General features: G+C 53.1%; 9 protein-coding genes across 9 annotated transcripts; 3 read left to right on the forward strand and 6 right to left on the reverse strand.

The window, feature by feature from the left end:
- Nucleotides 1-774: 774 nt before the first annotated feature.
- A1O3_06292 (uncharacterized protein) lies at nucleotides 775-3,006 on the reverse strand (the record flags this gene model as incomplete). Its single annotated transcript, XM_007736412.1, has 2 exons — nucleotides 775-2,806; nucleotides 2,909-3,006. 2 exons carry the CDS (start codon nucleotides 3,004-3,006, stop codon nucleotides 775-777), a joined length of 2,130 nt encoding a protein of 709 aa, XP_007734602.1.
- Nucleotides 3,007-3,640: 634 nt separating this feature from the next.
- A1O3_06293 (uncharacterized protein) lies at nucleotides 3,641-4,711 on the forward strand (the record flags this gene model as incomplete). The annotated part of the gene is made up of 1 exon (XM_007736413.1): nucleotides 3,641-4,711. The coding sequence occupies one exon, from the start codon at nucleotides 3,641-3,643 to the stop codon at nucleotides 4,709-4,711; it is 1,071 nt and encodes a 356-aa protein (XP_007734603.1).
- Nucleotides 4,712-5,133: 422 nt separating this feature from the next.
- On the reverse strand, nucleotides 5,134-6,297 carry A1O3_06294 (uncharacterized protein; the record flags this gene model as incomplete). The annotated part of the gene is made up of 2 exons (XM_007736414.1): nucleotides 5,134-5,835; nucleotides 5,905-6,297. 2 exons carry the CDS (start codon nucleotides 6,295-6,297, stop codon nucleotides 5,134-5,136), a joined length of 1,095 nt encoding a protein of 364 aa, XP_007734604.1.
- A 1,568-nt stretch (nucleotides 6,298-7,865) lies between these two features.
- A1O3_06295 (trans-aconitate 2-methyltransferase) lies at nucleotides 7,866-8,651 on the reverse strand (the record flags this gene model as incomplete). The annotated part of the gene is made up of 1 exon (XM_007736415.1): nucleotides 7,866-8,651. One exon carries the CDS (start codon nucleotides 8,649-8,651, stop codon nucleotides 7,866-7,868), a length of 786 nt encoding a protein of 261 aa, XP_007734605.1.
- Nucleotides 8,652-9,783: 1,132 nt separating this feature from the next.
- A1O3_06296 (uncharacterized protein) lies at nucleotides 9,784-11,332 on the forward strand (the record flags this gene model as incomplete). The annotated part of the gene is made up of 3 exons (XM_007736416.1): nucleotides 9,784-10,091; nucleotides 10,189-10,807; nucleotides 10,859-11,332. 3 exons carry the CDS (start codon nucleotides 9,784-9,786, stop codon nucleotides 11,330-11,332), a joined length of 1,401 nt encoding a protein of 466 aa, XP_007734606.1.
- A 1,748-nt stretch (nucleotides 11,333-13,080) lies between these two features.
- Nucleotides 13,081-13,641, forward strand: A1O3_06297 (carbonate dehydratase; the record flags this gene model as incomplete). Its single annotated transcript, XM_007736417.1, has 1 exon — nucleotides 13,081-13,641. One exon carries the CDS (start codon nucleotides 13,081-13,083, stop codon nucleotides 13,639-13,641), a length of 561 nt encoding a protein of 186 aa, XP_007734607.1.
- Nucleotides 13,642-14,279: 638 nt separating this feature from the next.
- A1O3_06298 (uncharacterized protein) lies at nucleotides 14,280-15,266 on the reverse strand (the record flags this gene model as incomplete). Its single annotated transcript, XM_007736418.1, has 1 exon — nucleotides 14,280-15,266. The coding sequence occupies one exon, from the start codon at nucleotides 15,264-15,266 to the stop codon at nucleotides 14,280-14,282; it is 987 nt and encodes a 328-aa protein (XP_007734608.1).
- A 688-nt stretch (nucleotides 15,267-15,954) lies between these two features.
- A1O3_06299 (uncharacterized protein) lies at nucleotides 15,955-16,968 on the reverse strand (the record flags this gene model as incomplete). The annotated part of the gene is made up of 5 exons (XM_007736419.1): nucleotides 15,955-16,125; nucleotides 16,211-16,309; nucleotides 16,403-16,716; nucleotides 16,768-16,843; nucleotides 16,894-16,968. The coding sequence occupies 5 exons, from the start codon at nucleotides 16,966-16,968 to the stop codon at nucleotides 15,955-15,957; spliced, it is 735 nt and encodes a 244-aa protein (XP_007734609.1).
- Nucleotides 16,969-17,828: 860 nt separating this feature from the next.
- On the reverse strand, nucleotides 17,829-18,147 carry A1O3_06300 (uncharacterized protein; the record flags this gene model as incomplete). Its single annotated transcript, XM_007736420.1, has 3 exons — nucleotides 17,829-17,905; nucleotides 17,953-18,034; nucleotides 18,085-18,147. Coding segments are annotated over 3 exons (222 nt in total), but the record flags the coding sequence as incomplete, so codon positions are not given.
- Nucleotides 18,148-19,075: the final 928 nt, after the last annotated feature.

A 19,075-nucleotide genomic window follows, 5' to 3' on the forward strand; every position in this document is an offset into this window, starting at 1 on the left:
GACCGATCTCTGACTTTGACGTACTGTGCCCAAGCCACGGTATGGTTTGATCTGGCCGAGTTCCAGGCCGAGGAAAGTTACGACATAGTCATGTTGACGCAGACAACCCAGCGGGACGGACAGGGACACGAACACGACAACGATGCAGTTCTTCCGGATCCCGAAACCTCGGCGCCCACGTGTGCTGGATTGGTCCTCCGTCCTCTAACCACTGGCGCTGACCGTAGGAACAGGAGTGCCCAGTATATTCGAGTTGGACAGTTGGACATTCGTGACGTCAACTTCTTTGTGGGCTGCGGAAAGGAGAGAATCGTCTTGTTCTGACGCCTTTAGCTAGGCCTGACTGACCGGTATAAGCTTGAGTTTTTCGCTTGAGTCTGGGTCTGGGTCTGCGCCTGGCCAGGCATGCGGTACGAATACGTTGGTGATCCTGCTGAGTTACTCTAACCAAAATCCATAGGTACTCTGTATACTCCCGCGGGGTTCGTACTACAATATTGAGATTCAGGAACCAGCTACATATTCAATGAATTATTCACAAGGAAAAGGGCGCCAGACTCACGATCACGAAGAGGCAGTTGATAAGTATATCAGTATATCACCATATTAGTATATCATCTACATATGGTACATCAATTCCTAAGCAGTATAGCAGTATATCAGTACATAGTATATCATCTATATATCGTACACTAGTCCTTAAGCAGTATATCAGTATATCTATCCTCAAGCAGTATACCAGTATACATAGTATTAGTGCTTCAGTGGCATTCATCATTCATCATCATCGGTCCAACCACCCGATTGCAGATGATAGCTACTTCGGCCTTTAATCCAGATCCTGGTTCCGTTTCTGTCATGGTGGCTGCGCATGCTGTAATGCAACACCAACGTCCCGTCAGGACCCTCTGGCAATTCAACCTGCACGTGTCTCAGTGCTGTGGGTTGGGGGCACAGGTCCAGGTCCAGATCCACATCCACAGGAAGATCATGGTGGAACTCTAAGTCGGCGGCCTCCCTTGCAATTTCACATCGAGGACGGCAACAGTCCGGCCTTGGAGCACATAGTTGACCAGTACCAGTACCAGTCGCAGTCGTGGCTACGGCTACGGCCTCCTCCAGATCAAGGATCTTTTTGGCCGCAGCGCCAGCCAGCAAGGAATCCCAGATGCCCTCTCGGTGCGGCACCAACAGCAACATTCTAATCGCCTCGCACCTGATGCGGGGCTCGGGACTGTGAATTGCGGTGTGGTAGAGAAGCGGAATCCAGCCGATGTCGGCTATTGCGTTCGAATGGTCGTGGTCTGCCGCGGGGCGATCAGGACGAGCCGACTGGATCGAGGGCCCTAAGGCCAGTTTGAAAAGAACCTCGCATTGCGAGAGGATGGATCGGAAAAAGGGTGTCGTCGTCGTCGTCGTGTCATCGGGATGGTACGAGTAGGATGATGGGTTGGTTGCGGAATTAGAGTCACGGGTCGGACATGGCGGACTGCTTGTGTCCTCTCCAGGGGGGCTCATGGAGAAAGCCGATGATTCTGTTGAGTGGGAAAACCCAGCAGAGAAAGAAGTCGAGTTGGTGGATGGTTGGGATGAACTTGAAGCCGATGGGTCGGGGCTGGGGGTAGTGGCGGTGGCGGTGGCGGTGGCAGGCGTTGCAAACGAGAGACATCCGCTAAGTATCACGCAAGCCAGGGTGTGGTATACTCGTAGAAGCCTCCAGGCAAATCTTTCAACTGCCGACGAGGAAACTGCATGGTGATCGGGGATTTCCATTCCGGGGCTCCCAGGGGCTTTTTCATAAGCTCGCAACCAGCTGTCAAGCTCGAGCTGCAAGGTTGCACCGGTGTCGGTTAGGGGCATTGAAGACGATTCGAAACATTGTGTGTGTCGAACTTGACTCTTTAGGTCAAAGATTCGGAGAAAGAGGTGTTCGAGGCTTTGTCTGGCATGGTTGAGGGACCGGAATGTCTCGGTCTCGCCCACAGGCTCAATATGGCTGCCGATACGGGAAAGGAGACGAGGTTGACAGATGTCTTGCCCGAACAGTTTGGCCTGGACGAACAGACTGGTGAAGGCGTGCATCATCCATCTATCCACGACGTCACGGTTGCCTTCTTCTGTCCGACCGTTGGTATCCAACATCTCCTCGAGTAGGACCAGGCCATGCCGGAGGTGAGTCAGCGCGGTCTGATGACAGCCTCGCATATACTCAAGATGGACAAAGATGGCACATGCAATGAGTGCCACCTTGGTGGAATGCCCGCTCCTATGCTCCATCCGCCGTCGGAGGTCACTTGTCGCACGGATATACTGTTGCAGAGTAAACGACTCGGTCGTGTCATTGTCATCCACAGCCGACCCGACATCAAGCGCTTTTCTCCTATGAACCGAACCTAGAGAGAGAACGGCATGGAGCACCGCCGGCTCCGAGAGACTGGCTTGCGGCAACAGGGTCTTCCAAAAGGCCGAGTTGAACATGCCGGGAAGTTTGCCCAGCGTCCTGTGGAGAAACCATTCCATGCACATGTGCTCGTCCGCCGAAATGACGTGCAGGGGAAGTAGTCTCAGCGCGATACTGTCCAGATGTAGCAAGATGGGCTCTCTGTGTTTCTGCGATGGATACTGATTTTGCACCACCGTTGATACAGCTGTAGCTGTGCCTGTGTCGCATGAAGGGCGCGGGCTCGAGGGACCTCCGCCGCCGCCACCGCCGCCACCCCAGATGCCGTAGCCATCGCACACGCGACCGGTCGAGAGACAGCGGTGGCATGATGGTCGAGCCTCGTCACATTTCACTCTTCGTATCCTGGCAGCATTGACGACGTGTGAGCATGAATACTATGTATGGAACCATCTCTTGGCTTCGACTTGGAACTCGGCGGTTGGAACAGGAGCACAGCACACTTACTTGCAGGTCCGGCAGCCTGTCTTGACTTTGCGCACTTTCTGTTTGTGCCGAGTCTCGCTCTCGCTGGGCTTCGGCGGTCGCGCACCGGGTTGAGCCATCATTCTAGCTTAAACGAATTGATGATCATGATCATGCATGATGAACAAGAAGGCCCGTCACCGTGGTCTGTCAGTGGGGGACACTGGCCATTCCCGACCAAAATATCAGATATCAGGTCTTGGCAGTGGCTGAGCCTGCCACACCGCTGATTGGCTTGCTCGCATTGCTTGCCCTTCTATTCGCTGGCCTTGTCGTGGAGCTACAACCAATTAGACAGGCCAGAACCAGCTACTCATCCATGGCATGATATAACCGTGCACTGGTCTCGACGGACCAAATTCTTCGACTGGAATATTCCCTGCGAGCCGAATCCGAAAAGCCAGTTAGACTCGAGCATTTGCGAGCAAACAAATGACAACGTTGATCCACGTTTGGCTGATGTCTGAGAATTACTGTGTACTACTTACAACCCTACGAGTCATATCTCCACCTAAGCACAACTCCTCTGGGATGAGACATGAAATAATCACAGGGCCAGACCATAGGAGAGGGTATAAATCACCCTGCACCTGCACGAGCACTACTTGATCTTCGCAATCAAGTTCTTCATCTTCAATCGCTACTGCCTTGAATCCTCGGAACAGTCAAAGTGCACATACCTACCTGCGTGAACCAACACCAACAGTTCTAACCATGACCTGCATCACCCATACCGAGTTCGACGGGAAAACTGAAGGGGTCACCGTGGCGGAAGCTTATTCAGGCTCCATCAAAGACCGGACCATCCTCGTCACCGGCGTGAACAAACGCGGGATCGGCTTCGGCATCGTCCAGGCCTTCGCATCCCAATCGCCACGCCGGCTCATCCTCGCAGGACGGTCGGCGTCAAAGGTGCAAGAGTGTATCGACGATCTGCGCTCGCAATACCCAGACGTCGACATCGACTACCGTCTCCTCCAAGTCGACCTCAGCGCCCAGGAATCGGTCAGGAAGGCGGCGTCCGTGGTCCTCAGCTGGACCGATGTTCCCACCATCGACTTGGTCATCAACAATGCCGGCGTCATGAACCTCCCTCAGAAGCTGCTCAGCCCGGAAGGAATCGAAATGCACCTCGCCACCAACCACATCGGGCATTTCCTCTTGACCAATCTGATCCTGCCGAAACTGATCGCCGCGGCCAAGAATTCGCCCCCTGGCTCGGTGCGTATCATCAATGTGACCAGCCTCGCCGCGTATCTGTCGGGTCTTCGTGCCAGCGACATGAACTTCAACAAGGCAAGCTCGGAAATCCCGGAAAAGGAAAGGCCGAATGCGGCGTTTCTGCGTGGCGGTGGCCTAGAAGCCGACGATCATATGAGCTACATTCCCATGGCGGCCTACGGACACAGCAAGGCCTGCAACATCTTGTTTTCCGTCGGTCTAAACGAGAAACTCTACGAGAAATATGGAATCTTGAGTCTCTCCTTGCATCCTGGCGAAGTTCGATCCGACCTCCACAGGACCACCGATCTGGACTGGCTGGACAAGGCCACCAAGTCGAGGGAGTCGCAGGGTTTCTTTTGGAAGACCCCAACCCAGGCGGCGGCCACCGCACTGGTCGGCGCCCTGGATCCCAACCTGGTCAGGCCTACAAGTGATGGCCACGGCTACTTCCTGAACGATTGCCGCATTGGCAAGGCTCCTCCTCACGCTGTCGACGAGACAGATGCCCACAAGTTGTGGGAGTTGAGCGAAGGGTTTGTTGGCGAGAGTTTTGCCTGGTGAAGGAAGATCTTGTTCTAATTTCTACAACTATATACTATCATATAGGTATACTAGTACTTGATTCTAACTAAGGTGCTACTAGAATGCTAATCTAGATTAGACCCAGATCAAACCCGGATCAAACCCGGATCGAAATCGGATCGAAATCGGATTGAACCTAGATCAAACCCGGATTATCTCTAAATTAAATCGTATAGTCGAAATGTACGTTGGAAAGCAGAGGAATGTAAAATAACCCTAGTATACCTTATATATTCACGCTTGCTAATGTTGTTGTCTGAAGACACTATAAGGGGTGCCACTTCGTGATAGTAGTATCAAAACTCTAGCTCCGTGCGTCGAAATCTTGTTTAAGCAATGCCGCTACCTAATAAACGACTGAGTTGTATCCACTATGGCGCTCCCACGTCGCCACGTCCCTTCTACCACGTCTTGACGATGGGATGCGCCCTGGTGAGTAGGTCGCGCACAATGGGCTGTAAGATATTAAGCATCCACTCAGCCACGTTCTTGTGGTGATCGCGACAGCTCTGCGCATCTGTGCTCTTGACAAAGTAGAAGGCATCGATAAAGGACATGTAGAAGGTCTGGTTCGCGGGATTGTAAAAGTGAACGTAGGCCACAGCCTGGCGCTGGCTAACAACGGAGGAGAAGGCGAGAGCATCGGTACAAGCGCGCTCACGACCGGGCTCGACGACGTCCAGCAGCCAGAGAAGGGATGCGACGCGGTGGGCGCCGGCACCGGCGGCCGAAGCTTCTGCGGCGTACAGGCTGCCCTTTGTAGCTTCGGATTCGAGCTCGAAGATCAGGCAGGGGAACATGTTCTCGCGAGAGGGCTGGGTGTAAGGCTGGGTGAAGGGGTGTTCGGCAACGCCAAGCTCCTCATCGCTCCACTCGGATTCAAGAGCGAGCGGGAAGCCAAAATGTTTGACGGGCTCAGGGGTGAGGATGGGGACCGAGGCCTCAGGGTTGCTCGGCAGCGGCTGCCTTGTCCATGGTGTGTCGCCGCCGCCTTCAGTTAGGGTAGGATAATAGTCGAGATCAAATAGCGGCGATTTGTTGATTGCAGAAACTGTGGGTTCCGCCTCATGCCAGATTTTGATCACAAGATTCTTGATCTTAGTCTGGTCTTGGTCGTCTAGTCATGGCAAGGTGCGTGGCTTCCGGATGTGCGTATCGATGAGATTTTGGACCTCGTGTGGTATATGAAGTCCCGCTTGGTCTAAAACAACGTTGTTCCGCTTCAGTGTGCCCCAGTACGCAGAGCTAGTGGGGTCAAGCCTCTTGGTCTGCCCCGAGAAAGTTGAGGGAGGGCTGTCTTGCTCTGGCATTTGATCGTCGACTGCTTCCCAAGGTGGCATCGAGTCCAGCGGCGAGAAAGCAATTTCGATTGACTCAATAGTAGCGGGGTTGCCTTGAAGCTCCTTCTCTTGAAGCACATTCTCTTGATCAGGAGCCCCTGCCCTGATACCGTCTAGCCACTTGTGGACGATGACGCTTGCTTGTGGGTGCGCGGTTGGTGAGAGAAGGCTCGAAGGCTCGCTTGCGAGGTTGGGTTCTGGCTGCGATGAGTCCTTACCTGGCATCTTGCACGCTGTATGATCGTGGGTAAGAGATGGACTGGGTGATGGGGTCGGGATGTCGGCTGATGCCTGCTGGCGAATACGCTTGCTGCCGGGGTACTCGCTTGTGCGACCCAGCCACTGGTCAAGGAAGGTCGCAAGTAGGAAGCATGATGATTAAAAGGAGCGCGAGGAACGGAGTTGAAGTTGAATAGCAGAGGTGGAAGATGGAGCTGGACGATGGAACTGGAAGATGGAGGTGGGAAGGGAAGATGGCGAGACACCGCGCGCTAAGATTCGCAGCAAACTCTATAATTACATACATAGTAGTATAAGCCTTAGGCTCAACCTCCTCTATTTTCTCATCAACTTTATCTTTAGGGCTACCATCTTTCAAGGATTATATAGAGTAGGTCTAGAACTTTACTCTAGTAAATATGAAGTACTCGACACGACAGCCTGGAAGGGCGTACACATATTCCAGTTGAACCTTTAGATTCGGTATGCCCGACAATATTGGAGATATTTCTAGGTAGTACTATAGAACCCGAAGAGATGTTACATGGATGGATCAAGACGAGTAAATCACCATCACATCATGGCTTGGGAAGAGCAAGGCTCTGTCTTGCCCGGCTTCAACACTTCCCAAAAAGAGCTCTCAAACCTGCGCGAATATCCCTGCTCAGCGACGTCCTTTTCAACCATGGAAGACGAGCCCAATTGGATGTCTCCTTTAGATTTACAAAGTACTATTTGGTGACTACTACTAGTAGTGCTAGTAGTACATTAGGACTTGTCGTTCAGGCGCAGCGATGCCCGTGACTTGAACCTTTCGACACAGGAGTGAATGAATACAATATCTACGGCATCATTGTCTCGACGATTCACCTGCCTCCTTCGCCAAGGCCCATGCTAGAATCGTACATTCACACCCACACACACACACACACACACACACACACACACACACACACACCACGCAGGGCCAAAAAGAATCAAGGTGCACCGAGACGGCAAACCAAAAAACCAAAAATCTAAAACGCCAAAAACTTTGCCTTGAAGCCCAGTAGTTGAACAGACAACCTTACTGAGGTCCAAGGGAGCGAAACCACATCCCACACAGAGCTGTTTAGGCTCCATGGGCTTGGGCAGCGATTTTTCCGAACACCCGTTTTCGAGTCCAACCGCTCTCTGCTGAGGCATGGACACCAGTTGAGCAGGGCTTATACCGCTACCCCACCCCGGTGGTGGTTTAGAATGGTAGACAGTCTAGAGGCCGAGGCTGGTCAGTGTTGCAGGGAATTTTGGTGATTTAGTATGTAACCTGGCATTATTTTGGACTGAGCCAGAGCCAAGATCAAGATCGATCATGTGATACTGCGGTAGTGCAGTGTAGTGCCGGTCAGAGCCTGAGGGTGAGGCAGGAGGGTGCCTGGCCGTGCTAGGTGGCAGTGTGAATCAAGCTGCCAAGATGTCTGTTGGATCCGAGTCATGACATATACATCACATACCTATGCCAGTGTATGTAATATGTAATCAGATTAATCGTCCTCCGGCCCACCATCTCAGTCTCAGGCGCGTGCCCTGCTGACTCAAGCTCGCACAGTGACAACAAAAAGCCGGGGATATCGAAGGCACACCTTCCCATCATGAAGAGGAGGATAGAGTTCCTCAATGCGTCGGAGGTAGGCGGCAAGGAAGCCTTCTCTTTCAGTGGGCGAAAGAGGGTCAATGAAGGGTCGGAGCCCGGTTCCTTTGACCCATTCCACAATGGCTTGGTGGTCGTCGAGCATGTGGTAGTAATAGGTGTGCCAGATATTGACATCCGAGCACAACGGCTTCAGGTGGTCGTAAATCTCCTGGGGTGATTGGAACGGCTTGCGCGCTGGAGCGTGCTGCCTCAGCGTCTCCGACCAAGGCCCATCTGCCGCGACCGAACGCATGGCCACGTGGGTCGGCTCCGACATGTTGTCCGGCACCTGAAACGCAAAGACGCCGCCCGGCTTTTGGCTTTGGATCAGATCGCTGAAGATCCGAAGCCGTTGGTCCGACGGCAGCCATTGAAACACGGCATTCGAGAAGAGCAGCTCGGCGTCTTCAGTGTGGCTGAACGAGGTCAAGTCGCCCAGCCGGAAGTCAAGCCCGGGCAGGCTTCTTCGAGCCTTTTCAAGCATGTCCGGCGACGAGTCTATCCCGATGATCTGCGCACCAGGGAACCGGTCCAGCAGCACCGCCGTCGAGTTTCCCGGCCCGCAGCCCAGATCGAGGATACGTTTAGGCCCGGTCAGCGGCACCTGCGATAGGAGGTCCAGCGCAGGTCGCGTGCGCTCGCGCTCGAACTTTAGATACTGTGTGGCATCCCAGTCTTTGGCCGCCATGGAGACGACGGAGCAGTAAAAACCCCGATGCTGATGCTGCCCAGGACGTCGGAGTGGATGACGGGGATGGGAATGGGAATGGGCCCTTTTCGATAAGCCTCTGGCAATTCCTCCTGCAACAACCGATGTGCGAAACAGCCTACTCGTAGGAATGTTGCTCATGCTCGTTGTTGCGCGTGTGAGATGGAACAAGGGGCCCTACGGCTCCGTCTTCAGCGAGGCACGTCCCAGGGCTCATACAGCAGGTGGAATTAAATCACTGGTCCAAGGTCGGCGAAGGAGACTTAGACCATCTACTTGAGAAGGCTTGAGAAGTAAAGCTTACAATGTCATTCAGTCTTGCTGGGTGAACGTCAAAACTAGGTGGTACTATTAGTCATCCATATATTGTGTCATCTCCGCTATCGGTCCAGTCACGTGAGATGTCGACGAGGCTGAGCCCACACTGGGAGCCTCCATCCTGGATTGATATACAATTCAAGGCATTGGGTGTAAACAGGAAAGCTCGCCTGACCTTCCTTGGGTATTAGAGTTACTCGGTTTGACGGCAATGAATCGTCTCACTGCTCTTGATGCAGGAAGGCCCCTAAGCCTGCCGTTGGGCAAAAGACTGATGGCATACTGATGGCTCAAGGGCTCATTCCGGCCCGAGATGTATATCAAGAAGAAGCACAAGTACTTGAGAGCGGAAAAACCTAGTGCGTCCCGCTCAGACCGACACCGATACGAATCAGCCCCGTGGATGGGAGCGGATGCACAACGCCTGGGTCGATTCAACCGAGGCTTTTGTCCTCAGCCTCGTCGCTTCCCCGCACTGTACGGGAGCAGAGACAATGTAGGAGAAGCCGATTCTCCGTACCCTGGATGTTCTGGTAGCCGAGACCGCCGGGCAGCCTGTGGCGCACAGAGATGTTCTTCATGAAGTCGTTGTATCCTCTGTCTGGGACCTTGATTTTCGCAGCCAGTTTGGACCTCACCTTCAAGCCTTCAGATGTCAGCAGGTCTTCGGCACGAATCCTGATATCGGCCACATAGCCCCCCTTTGGACATTGGACTAAGGCCCGCCTCGGACTGGTCTGCCGAAACTGGCCTCGTCTGCCAACCACACCAGACTCTCAGGTCTTCGAGCACTATGCCCCAAACAAAGCTCCACGTTGGAATATGCGGAGGGGGTCTTGGGGGCCTCGCAGCGGCGATCGCAATAGCCCGGGCGGGAGCAAAAGTCACGCTGCTAGAAGCTGCGCGAGAACTAGGGGAGATAGGTGCAGGGATCCAGGTATTTCCCAATGTCTCTCGACTTCTTGTGAGATGGGGGGTCGACGAACTTATTGGGAGAAACCTCATCCTGGTGGATGAAATCAATACATGGAGTGCCGACAACCATTTGATCGCACGCTTTGACCCAAAACTCGGCGCAAAGCAGGCGGGATTTCCACACTGGTAGGTCTGGTTACTCTGTCAGCTGGGTGTGGTCTGCAAATGATGGTGTTCAGTGGGCAGTAACCTGGAGAGAGATCCTCCGGTTAACACACTACAGGCTTGTCCGGAGAGACCACCTGCACGCAGGGCTTACCGAAAGTGCACGTCGACATGGCGTTGAGCTGATCGTTGGATCCCGGGTTGACACCCTTGAGTACTCCAAAGATTCCGTCAAAGTCACCACAACCTTGGGCGTCGAGCATTCTTTCGACCTTTTGATTGGATCCGATGGCATCAAATCCACCATCCGACAAAACTTGTTCCCAGGCGTTGTTCCTCAAGCTGCTTCAACAGTGGCTGCGTTCCGCGACATTCTTTCTTACGAAGAGGTCTTTGCCAAAGTACCAGGGGCAAGACAGCTTCTAAGGAATACGATGGACGGCTGGATTGGCCCTAACGGATATATCTTGCTGTATCCACTGTCAGCGGGCACCGAGTTGAATGTTGTCACACTCTTCCAGATGGACCACGTTGTCAAGGTTCCAGAAGTCATGGAAATCAACGAGTTCCGCCAACTGTACAAAGATTGGAATCCCACTGCCCGTAAGATCCTCGAGCTGGTCAACTATACGCAAAAGTGGCCTTTGCTTGTGCTCCCTCCGATGAAGTCGTGGTCGAATGAGCACAAGAATGTTGTGCTTCTCGGAGACGCGGCTCACTGTATGCAAAACCACATGGTAAGATTGCCCCAGCCGTAAGCTTTAGATGTCATTGACACTCTGTCATAGGCGCAAGGAGCAGCGACGGCCATGGAAGACGGCGCTTTCCTAGGCACCGTCATCAGTGAAGTCGTCCGTGGTACAATCAGCCTCTCTGAAGCAATCGACTTGTATGAGAAGAAGAGAATGCCTCGTGCCTGGGTCAAGCAACAAGCCTCTTTTGTGTCCGGCACCATCAACATGGCCGTAGGCGAGGCCGCGGAGAGGAGAAACAAGGCATCTGCCCCCGAAGTCAAGAGTTGGGATCACAACATCATTCACCCGAGCGATCTGTTGCCTCCAACTTACCGGTCGTGGCAGATGTATTGTACCCCAGCAAGCATCCCTGGCATATTGTACTATGACCCGGAGGGCGATGCTGACAGTGCTGTTTGTGAGTACTTGCAAAGCAAGACGGAGATGGACCCAACCACTTTGGTTACCAAAGGCCTCTGGGGTAAGTGGTGGGGAGCCATTGACAACAATGGCATCGATGGTCATTGAGCACGAAGCCAATAATAGCGGTGGTGGGTGAGATTTGCTGCTGCACATCTCCCCAGGCAACGCTGCAGAGATTCCCTGCTCCCTGCTCTTGGCTGATCCTATGTTCTGTAGTATGCTGTCTCACCTCGGACGCCTCGCATTGTCAGTGATCAATACTATACAGTCCTGTCACATCTTGACGACGAAGTACAAATGTGTAGGCTGCGCCACGGATCAGGGAACCTGGATGCCTGCACTGGACTGGAGGTTGCGAGCCCCTCCAGAACACTCGAGAAGCGACTCTTAACTTGTTCCCAGGAGCTTACTGTCGGCTTTGTCACAGCCTCTCTTGAACCCGGAGCAGCTCTCAAGGATGAGATACGCGACAGTGTCAAGCCTTGCCTCCGAGATCCCGCTCTTGTCTGACCTACTGCCACCCGACGGTCGCGACGGAAGTGTGATTGTTGTGTAGGATCCGAGGATAGCCGCGTTGCACGGAGGATGAGCCCAAGTGCGGGTGAAGAAGGAGGAAGATTCCGACCGTGTCAAGCTCCGGGTTCATCGCTTTCGGGTGCTGGGCAAGCCGGCACACCAAGACGATAGATATGTAATAGGATCAAATCTGCAAGCATTAATTAGTAACGATAACGATGAACTGACCGGAGCCAATAAGCAGTCGTGCATAGACGTGATGGTTTAGGTGTTGAGGTTGCCATTTGCCGGGAGCTGATTAGGACGCCTTAGGCTCCTTAGGCTCGTTGAGCCCAGGGGGGAGCTTAGCAGGCCAAGGCTAACGAGGCCCCCGAAAAAGAAAAGTCGGCCCTGCCCAGTGCCCACCAAGTGACGTCTCTGCCCCTGCGAGCCTAAATTTCCCATCCTTTTGGCACCCGCCCACGCCTAAACTGGTTGCTTCTTACCCACCACCCCACCGGCCTGCGCCCGAATCTATGAAACTGCGCTCTCTCCAATCCGATCTTGCATCACCCAAACCCCATGCCATGCCGGACCAAAAAGTTGTTGAGGTGGTAAGAAAGTCCCATCTTGCGGCCTGAGCCCTCTTACAAAGACCGGCCTTGGTCCTTTCTTCTGTCCTCGAGCGACATATGTAAGGTAGACACGTCATGCCACGGTTGTTACACACGCGCTGTCCATCCTCCTTGCTGCGACATCTAAGCCTCAGCCCATCAAACCTCAACTCTCCGAAGCCAACTCTCCTTCAAAGCCAATTCTCACTGCCACGACCCCGACCCACGCAGCAGCCCGGACTCCGAATCGGCCGTCTGCACCATAGCTCGTCCCCTTTGTCGTCGTTCATCTCACCGTCTGTCGCCTTCTCCCGTCGATTTTACTGCTCCAAGCACACCTCACCCTCTGGCGAAGACCTCTCTACGAGTCCCATCGACACCGACATAGACAATAGAGAATCAGAGGTAGACATGGCGCCTTCAGGTTCGTCGCATCTTCCAACTTGCCCACCCTCGTTTCCACGTGACAGGCGCCAGATTTGAAGATAAGATCCTGGCCCGGGTTGAGATCAGATCCCACCCGCTGTTTTTCGTTGACCGCCTAGACGGACCCGCTAACCAACGAATCTGCAAACCAGCAAACTCTTCTCCCGACGACGCATATGCAAGAGCATTCAACAACAACAGTTTATGGCGCCGCTCGCTGGCCGAGACAGAGCCGCAACTGTTCGAGTCCATGAGTCAGGGTCAGTGGTGCTCCTTGTCAACACCGCACCACTCGGTGGATTTACATGATGCGGACAAATGTCACTGACTCCGGGCACATTAGGCCAGTCTCCACAGATCCTGTGGATCGGGTGTGCTGATTCGCGCTGCCCGGAGACCACCATCCTCGGCCTGAAGCCCGGTGAGATCTTCTGCCACCGAAACATCGCCAACATCCTCGTCAACACCGACGTCAACTCGCTGTCTGTCATCCAGTATGCCGTCCAATACCTTAAGGTTAAGCACATTATCATCTGCGGACATACCATGTGCGGTGGCATTGCTGCCGCTCTCGACAACAAGAGGCTGGGCTTGATCGACACCTGGCTGATGCCACTGCGGGCTCTTCGTCAGGAGAATCTTCCGCTGCTGAGCAGTCTCGATGAATTCGAGAGGGGACTGAAGATGGTCGAGTTGAACGTCCGCCAGGGGGTCAAGCAGCTGCTTGCCAACCCCGTAGTCATCGATGGCATGCATGAGCGAGGCCTGCAGGTTCACGGGCTGATTTACGATGTCCGCACTGGTGAGCTGAGGGAGTTGGATATCGAAGAAGAAGAAGAAGTTGTCAAGAGTCGTGTTGTTGCTTTCAAGACTGTCTAGATCGTTCGTTTGCTGGAACAGGTTTAGGCTTAGGCTTAGCAGCTGAAGGGAATCAATCACCAGAGCGACGTCTTGGGCTGTTGAACCGGTCGAGCGCGAGTTGGCTTGTGTCGCGTATGGCTAGCGTTAGGAGTTTTGTAGGGGGACGAATGCTGTAAGCCCTCTGAGAGTTATGGGCTTGGACAGAATAGAGGAGGTATTCATACGTATTGTTAGGGAAATGAGGATGCCAATGTGTCGTGGACGACTAGCTTTGGTTCTAATGTACAAGATTGAGGGCGCAGTGTCACTGGCGGTGAAGTTTTGTTTGACCCGATTTTGGGGGTTGAGTACTCCTATAATTTGAGGCGACAGCCCTTCAGTCCTGAAACTCAACACAGTTGGCGAGTTTTCGCTTCCATCCCATCGACTAATCCAACAATACCTTCCCTGGCTCTTCAGCCCTCAGCACGAAGCATGCCATCAGCCGTGCATTGCGCCGACTCCGACAGAAAGAAAGTTTCCGTTCCACCGCCTAACAGTCCCTCTGAGATGAAAAGACAAGACAAGACAGGAGCGAGCCTGTTCCCTCGTTCATAGGGCATGGTGTCCGAAGGCCAACTCTTGAACGAGTGAGTGCGGTTCACTCGGACATTAGATCATCGCGGCGCTTCTTGCTCTCCTCCTCCACTTCCCTGCGTCGCTTCGAGATCGCGTTTGCGTCTTCCTTCTTCCGCCAGCATGAACCGGGATCGTCGACGTTCTTCCTCTTGTTGCTCCACTTCTTCTTGGACCGACATGATATTCCCGGCTCCGTGCTGCTGGTTATTGAGACGAACCTGCGCCAGAACCTCGGACAGCGGCATATTGCGCCGATCAGGTGACTTGGGGAGGGTGTCTCTCGATTGGGTCATGAGTGCGCACAACTCGTCGCACTCGGTCGGAGTCAGAGTGCTGTTTTGGTTGTCGGCGATCGAGGCATACTGCAATCCACGCAGCTTGGAGATTTTGCCCTGCAGCTTGCGGCGCCAGTGCAAGATTTCCGCTTTCTCTTCCGTCTCTAGTTCCGCTGGGCTGGTAGACGGGTTTCGCTTGACTCGGATAACATGGATGTTGAGCCAGCCACACAGCTCGATGTGGATTGCATCTAGCTGGTGTCGATCCTTCAACCAGCAGAAGAAGCCGAACCACTCTTCTTCGAACGTCAGATCAATGGCACTGCGTATATCAAGGTACACTGGCGGGAAGCCGGAATCAATGCGCACTGTGAGCGAACGTATGTTCGAGAAGTTCATTGTTCCAATGTGTGTGGTCCACCAGCTGCAGAGGATTGGGTCGTCGAAGACGAATGTGCGACCTCCGTAGAAGACCTGGCTGCCAGTGGCTCGGAAGAGTTTGTTGACCCGCAATAGCTGTAGATTGACGTTGTCGTTCACAGCCTCGTCACCCTTCCCGACTCGTATGTACCCGGCAAGCATGCCCTGGCGATAGAAGGGCCACATGAATTGTTCACCAAGCCCCTCGAGAACAAAGACATGGCCTATGATTTTTCGCAAGATATCGACCCCAAGATCCTGGAAGAGGAAAGGTGAGTTGGTGGAAGCAGACGGTTTGACGATCTTGGTCACCGATTCCGCCTCGGTCATACTGCCAGTGGCGCCCAGAGATGAAGACAGAGAAGACTTCAGGGCTGTATTGTCTTTCTGCATGCCCCTTGAGACAGAGGTAACTGCCTGCGCATTATCGGAAGCTCCCACTTCTGGCCTGGACAAGACGGGTGATGGTAATGGTTCACGGCCATGACCTGCCATCCTCGACTGTTCTGCACCCATTCTTTCAGGATAAGTCAGCACGAATGTCTGTGAGATTGAACTTGTGTAAGTGTCTAGTGTGTCGAATGACAGGGCCCAATTGGGGTTGATGGCAGGAGAGGTAGAAGTGAGAATACCACCGATCTAGAAGTCACCTTACCTTTAGGTTCCAGTCTGTGGTGGTCCAAGGCTGGACAGTGATACCTAGACTTTGTCGTGAGTGACCTCCTTCTGTCGGAGGGATGTTACTCGTAGCTGCGACACGCAGCCTTGTCAGCGCGACTGGAGTGACGGAGACTGTGTATTTGGTATTTATGCTACTGGGATCAAACCATAATAGCGTAAAAGGACAGACGAGAGTGTGTAATCCGAGATATGGAAGGAGACGTAGGGGTGGTGATAGAGAAAACAGGATTGCTCTTCATGTAGCAAGTCGCGCGATAATGGGCGCAGCGAGGTTTTCACTTCTCAAATTCACTGACAATAGTTGTGCGGGTGCGGCAGAAATGAAGGCGCGGACTGGTCAACTTCTGAAAGCCTTGAATGCCTCTGCCACAGTCATTCCCTGTGCCACTGCTTCTTTGATCTTGTCGTCGGCCGAGACAAGCTTCGGCATCAATGACAAAGTCTCGTCAAGTAAGTCTTGCGGGATGACCACCACGCCTTCGAGAGGATCACAGAACACAATGTCGCCCTAGGAATCATCAGTGACTGTCGTATCGACTTTTCACCTCAGAGACGAAAACTCAAGCACAATCGCAAGCATAACCACAACGTACCGGAAGCACGCTCACGCCGGTTATGGATACCGGGACATTGCGAGCATATACTGTCGACTCGGCATTTGTTCCGACAGTGGACTTGCCCAAAGCAAATATCTGACTGGTCAGCTTGCCATTTAATCATGGTAGCCCGAGAGAATAAAGCAATGATAGGAGGTCCAAGATCTTGCTGGGTATGGGGCGACGTACGGGCAATCGAGAGTGTCTGAGCTCAGCCATGTCTCTCACCCGTCCTCCGACTACACAGCCTGCAACTCCTCGGGCCTTCATACGTTGGGCCATGATGCCCCCAACGGCTGCACACTTCTGGCCTTCAGGTTGATCGATCACGACCACAGTTCCGGCCTCGGTCAGATCTACCCAGTGACTCCCCTTAGGCACCGTATTTTCGGCCGGTGGCGCTACCTCAGGGGGGGACTGCTTTGGCACAAGTTTCAAGGTAGATGCCGGAGCAGCGATCCTTTGCCCTGTCTCGGTGTGTGTCTGTGGTGGTGGGATGGGCCCTTTTCCGAGTCCAATCAGCTATGCTGAGAGCAGCAAAATAAAGAGCTTACCAATATCTGCGAGGAATCCAGCTCGCGCAACCTCGCCAGGCTTGATCTTCTGCAATTTGAGCAGAGCGTCTGAGACCTGATCATGTAAGACGCGTGTACATGGCTGCAAAGGAGAAAGATCCTTACATCGCAAGCAGAATAGTCCTGCAGCTGCCGGAGTTTCCCTTGGAGGCTCTCTGGGCGGAGAGAGTCGGTTGCCATCGCGGAGAACAATCGACTCCAAGATGGCCGGATTGGAAGGACAGAGTCACTTCGATAACAAAAGGTTAGATGACCAGAAAAGCCTGTTAGAAATGTGCGATACAGCCTCTTGGACATGTCGGAGCACTTGTTGAGATGAAAGGAGGGTCACTGTAGCGCAGTGAGATGCGAGCAGGTCCGGCTTGGCCTTGTCTCCGACTCCGGAGATGCCCAAAGGCTGGCTGAAATTGAATCTCATAGGTACGTGACGACGTGAAGACCGCGGGAGAATCTCTCTAAAGACAGTGGATGGGAGATGTCTACTTCTTATAACAAGTGAAAAGGTACATGTCCGCCTTGGAATATGTGCGAGGAATGCTCGGCTGCGCTTTGTCTGCCCTTGGATGCAGACCCGTCAACAGCCACGGATGCCACACAACGACCCTATCTCCCCAGACCTCTGCAGAGGTTTGTCTATTGGTAAACACTGCAGGGCTCGTGGATTGGAAAGGTATTGTAGAAAGCCGGATGCGCATGTTCCAGTTGGAGGACGAAGAAGAAGGTTGGATTTGGTCATTGTTGTCGTGGTTTGCATCTGGGACTGCCTATTGCTTCTACCTGAATATGATAACTCCAACCTGATGATGAAAATCCTGCTCCTAGTATGTGATTCCATTCCTCGTTTCACATATGTACAAGGTGGTCCTTTGAGGGAGGTGGCCCAAGGCAAATGAGCTAATTCAAGTAATTCGTGGTTCGGCCTGCAGTAGTCGTTAAGACAGTGAAATATTTGCCGGATCGTAGAGGAACAAACCTTCCATCTGCTGTTCACTGGCGAATGTTAGCATTTCAGCAAAGAACACCAGAGTCGCTAGCCTACCTTCGAAACCAGCGGGCGCCTCAACCGCATCGGACTGGCCTCTCATGCTCCCAGTCAACCGATAGTCTCTGTCCATCACTAACATCATAAGTAAATTGCAGGCTAGCCTGAAGGTTCAAACTGACATTGCCTGTCCCAAACATCTAATTGTCTTCTCGGTCGCTTGTAGTCATTGGTGTAGTATCGAAGTGATGCGAGGCCAGCGCCCTGTCGAGACTTCTTAGCTTGGAAGACACAGAAGAAACTGGTGTGCTTACTGTGACTCCAAAAAACCCGGTCATAATCACATAGGGAAGCAATGCCTCGAAAGGGACCCCCATGGTGAGAAGTTATGCGTCGATGTAGTAATGTCGGAGACTCAACGGCTGATAGAAAGATGCAGGGTTGAAGACGACCTTGGCTGGGTGCTAGCCGGCTGTTTACCCTCCACGGCAATCGACTCTGTAGTATGCTCACTGTCACGGAAAGAAGGGACGACAATCGGCGCAGTCGAGCTTCACCCGGAACCTTGAAGCTCAATGCCCTTCCGCCAAGAGCAGATACAGCAGGCTCTATTACACTTTGGGAAACAAGATGACGCCGCCTTAGGCTCGAGAGATCTCACGTGATGCTACCTAGTATGCCCTCTCTTCACGGCGACTACAGCGGAAGTTTCTGTTCTCCTAGATGATTACCTGATGTATAGTCAAGTCTGCGCTCTCATCAGCTACGAGAGGGTCATGTATCCACCCTGTTAGGGATATATCCCAAATGGCATGAGGGTGATTGTCCATACATGTAGACTCCATCACCGAGGTTCTCATTCCTGACCACACAGGGAAGGTGCGGCGAGTAGATGCATCACATGACTTGGTATCACGTGGAAGCAACTTCGGCTGCCTTGTGTGGTGGTCGGCTTGGGACCTGGGGTGCGACTGTAGACATGCAGCAGAGACGTCTCGACCGTTTCAACACGACTATAGATGCTTTGTTAACGCGTAATAGTGTTACCAAGCCGCAATCAACTGTCTTGAATACTGTTGCGAGAGGTGCCGAGCCGGTCTTCACGCGTCGAACCTATCCAGACCCTAGCGAACATATTGCCTTGCGCCGCGAGAGACGCACTTCTTTTAGACGACGAGATGTCGAGCCATATTGAGACGACCGTCGGTTGAATATGAGAATCTCATATCGTATATTCCGTACAAACAAATGTGCCCAAACACTTCTACAACGGTGATCACGCCTCCGCAGCCGAGTCACGCAAGT

This window comes from Capronia epimyces (assembly GCF_000585565.1).
Source record: "Capronia epimyces CBS 606.96 chromosome Unknown aczIQ-supercont1.5, whole genome shotgun sequence".
Lineage (NCBI taxonomy): Eukaryota > Fungi > Ascomycota > Eurotiomycetes > Chaetothyriales > Herpotrichiellaceae > Capronia > Capronia epimyces.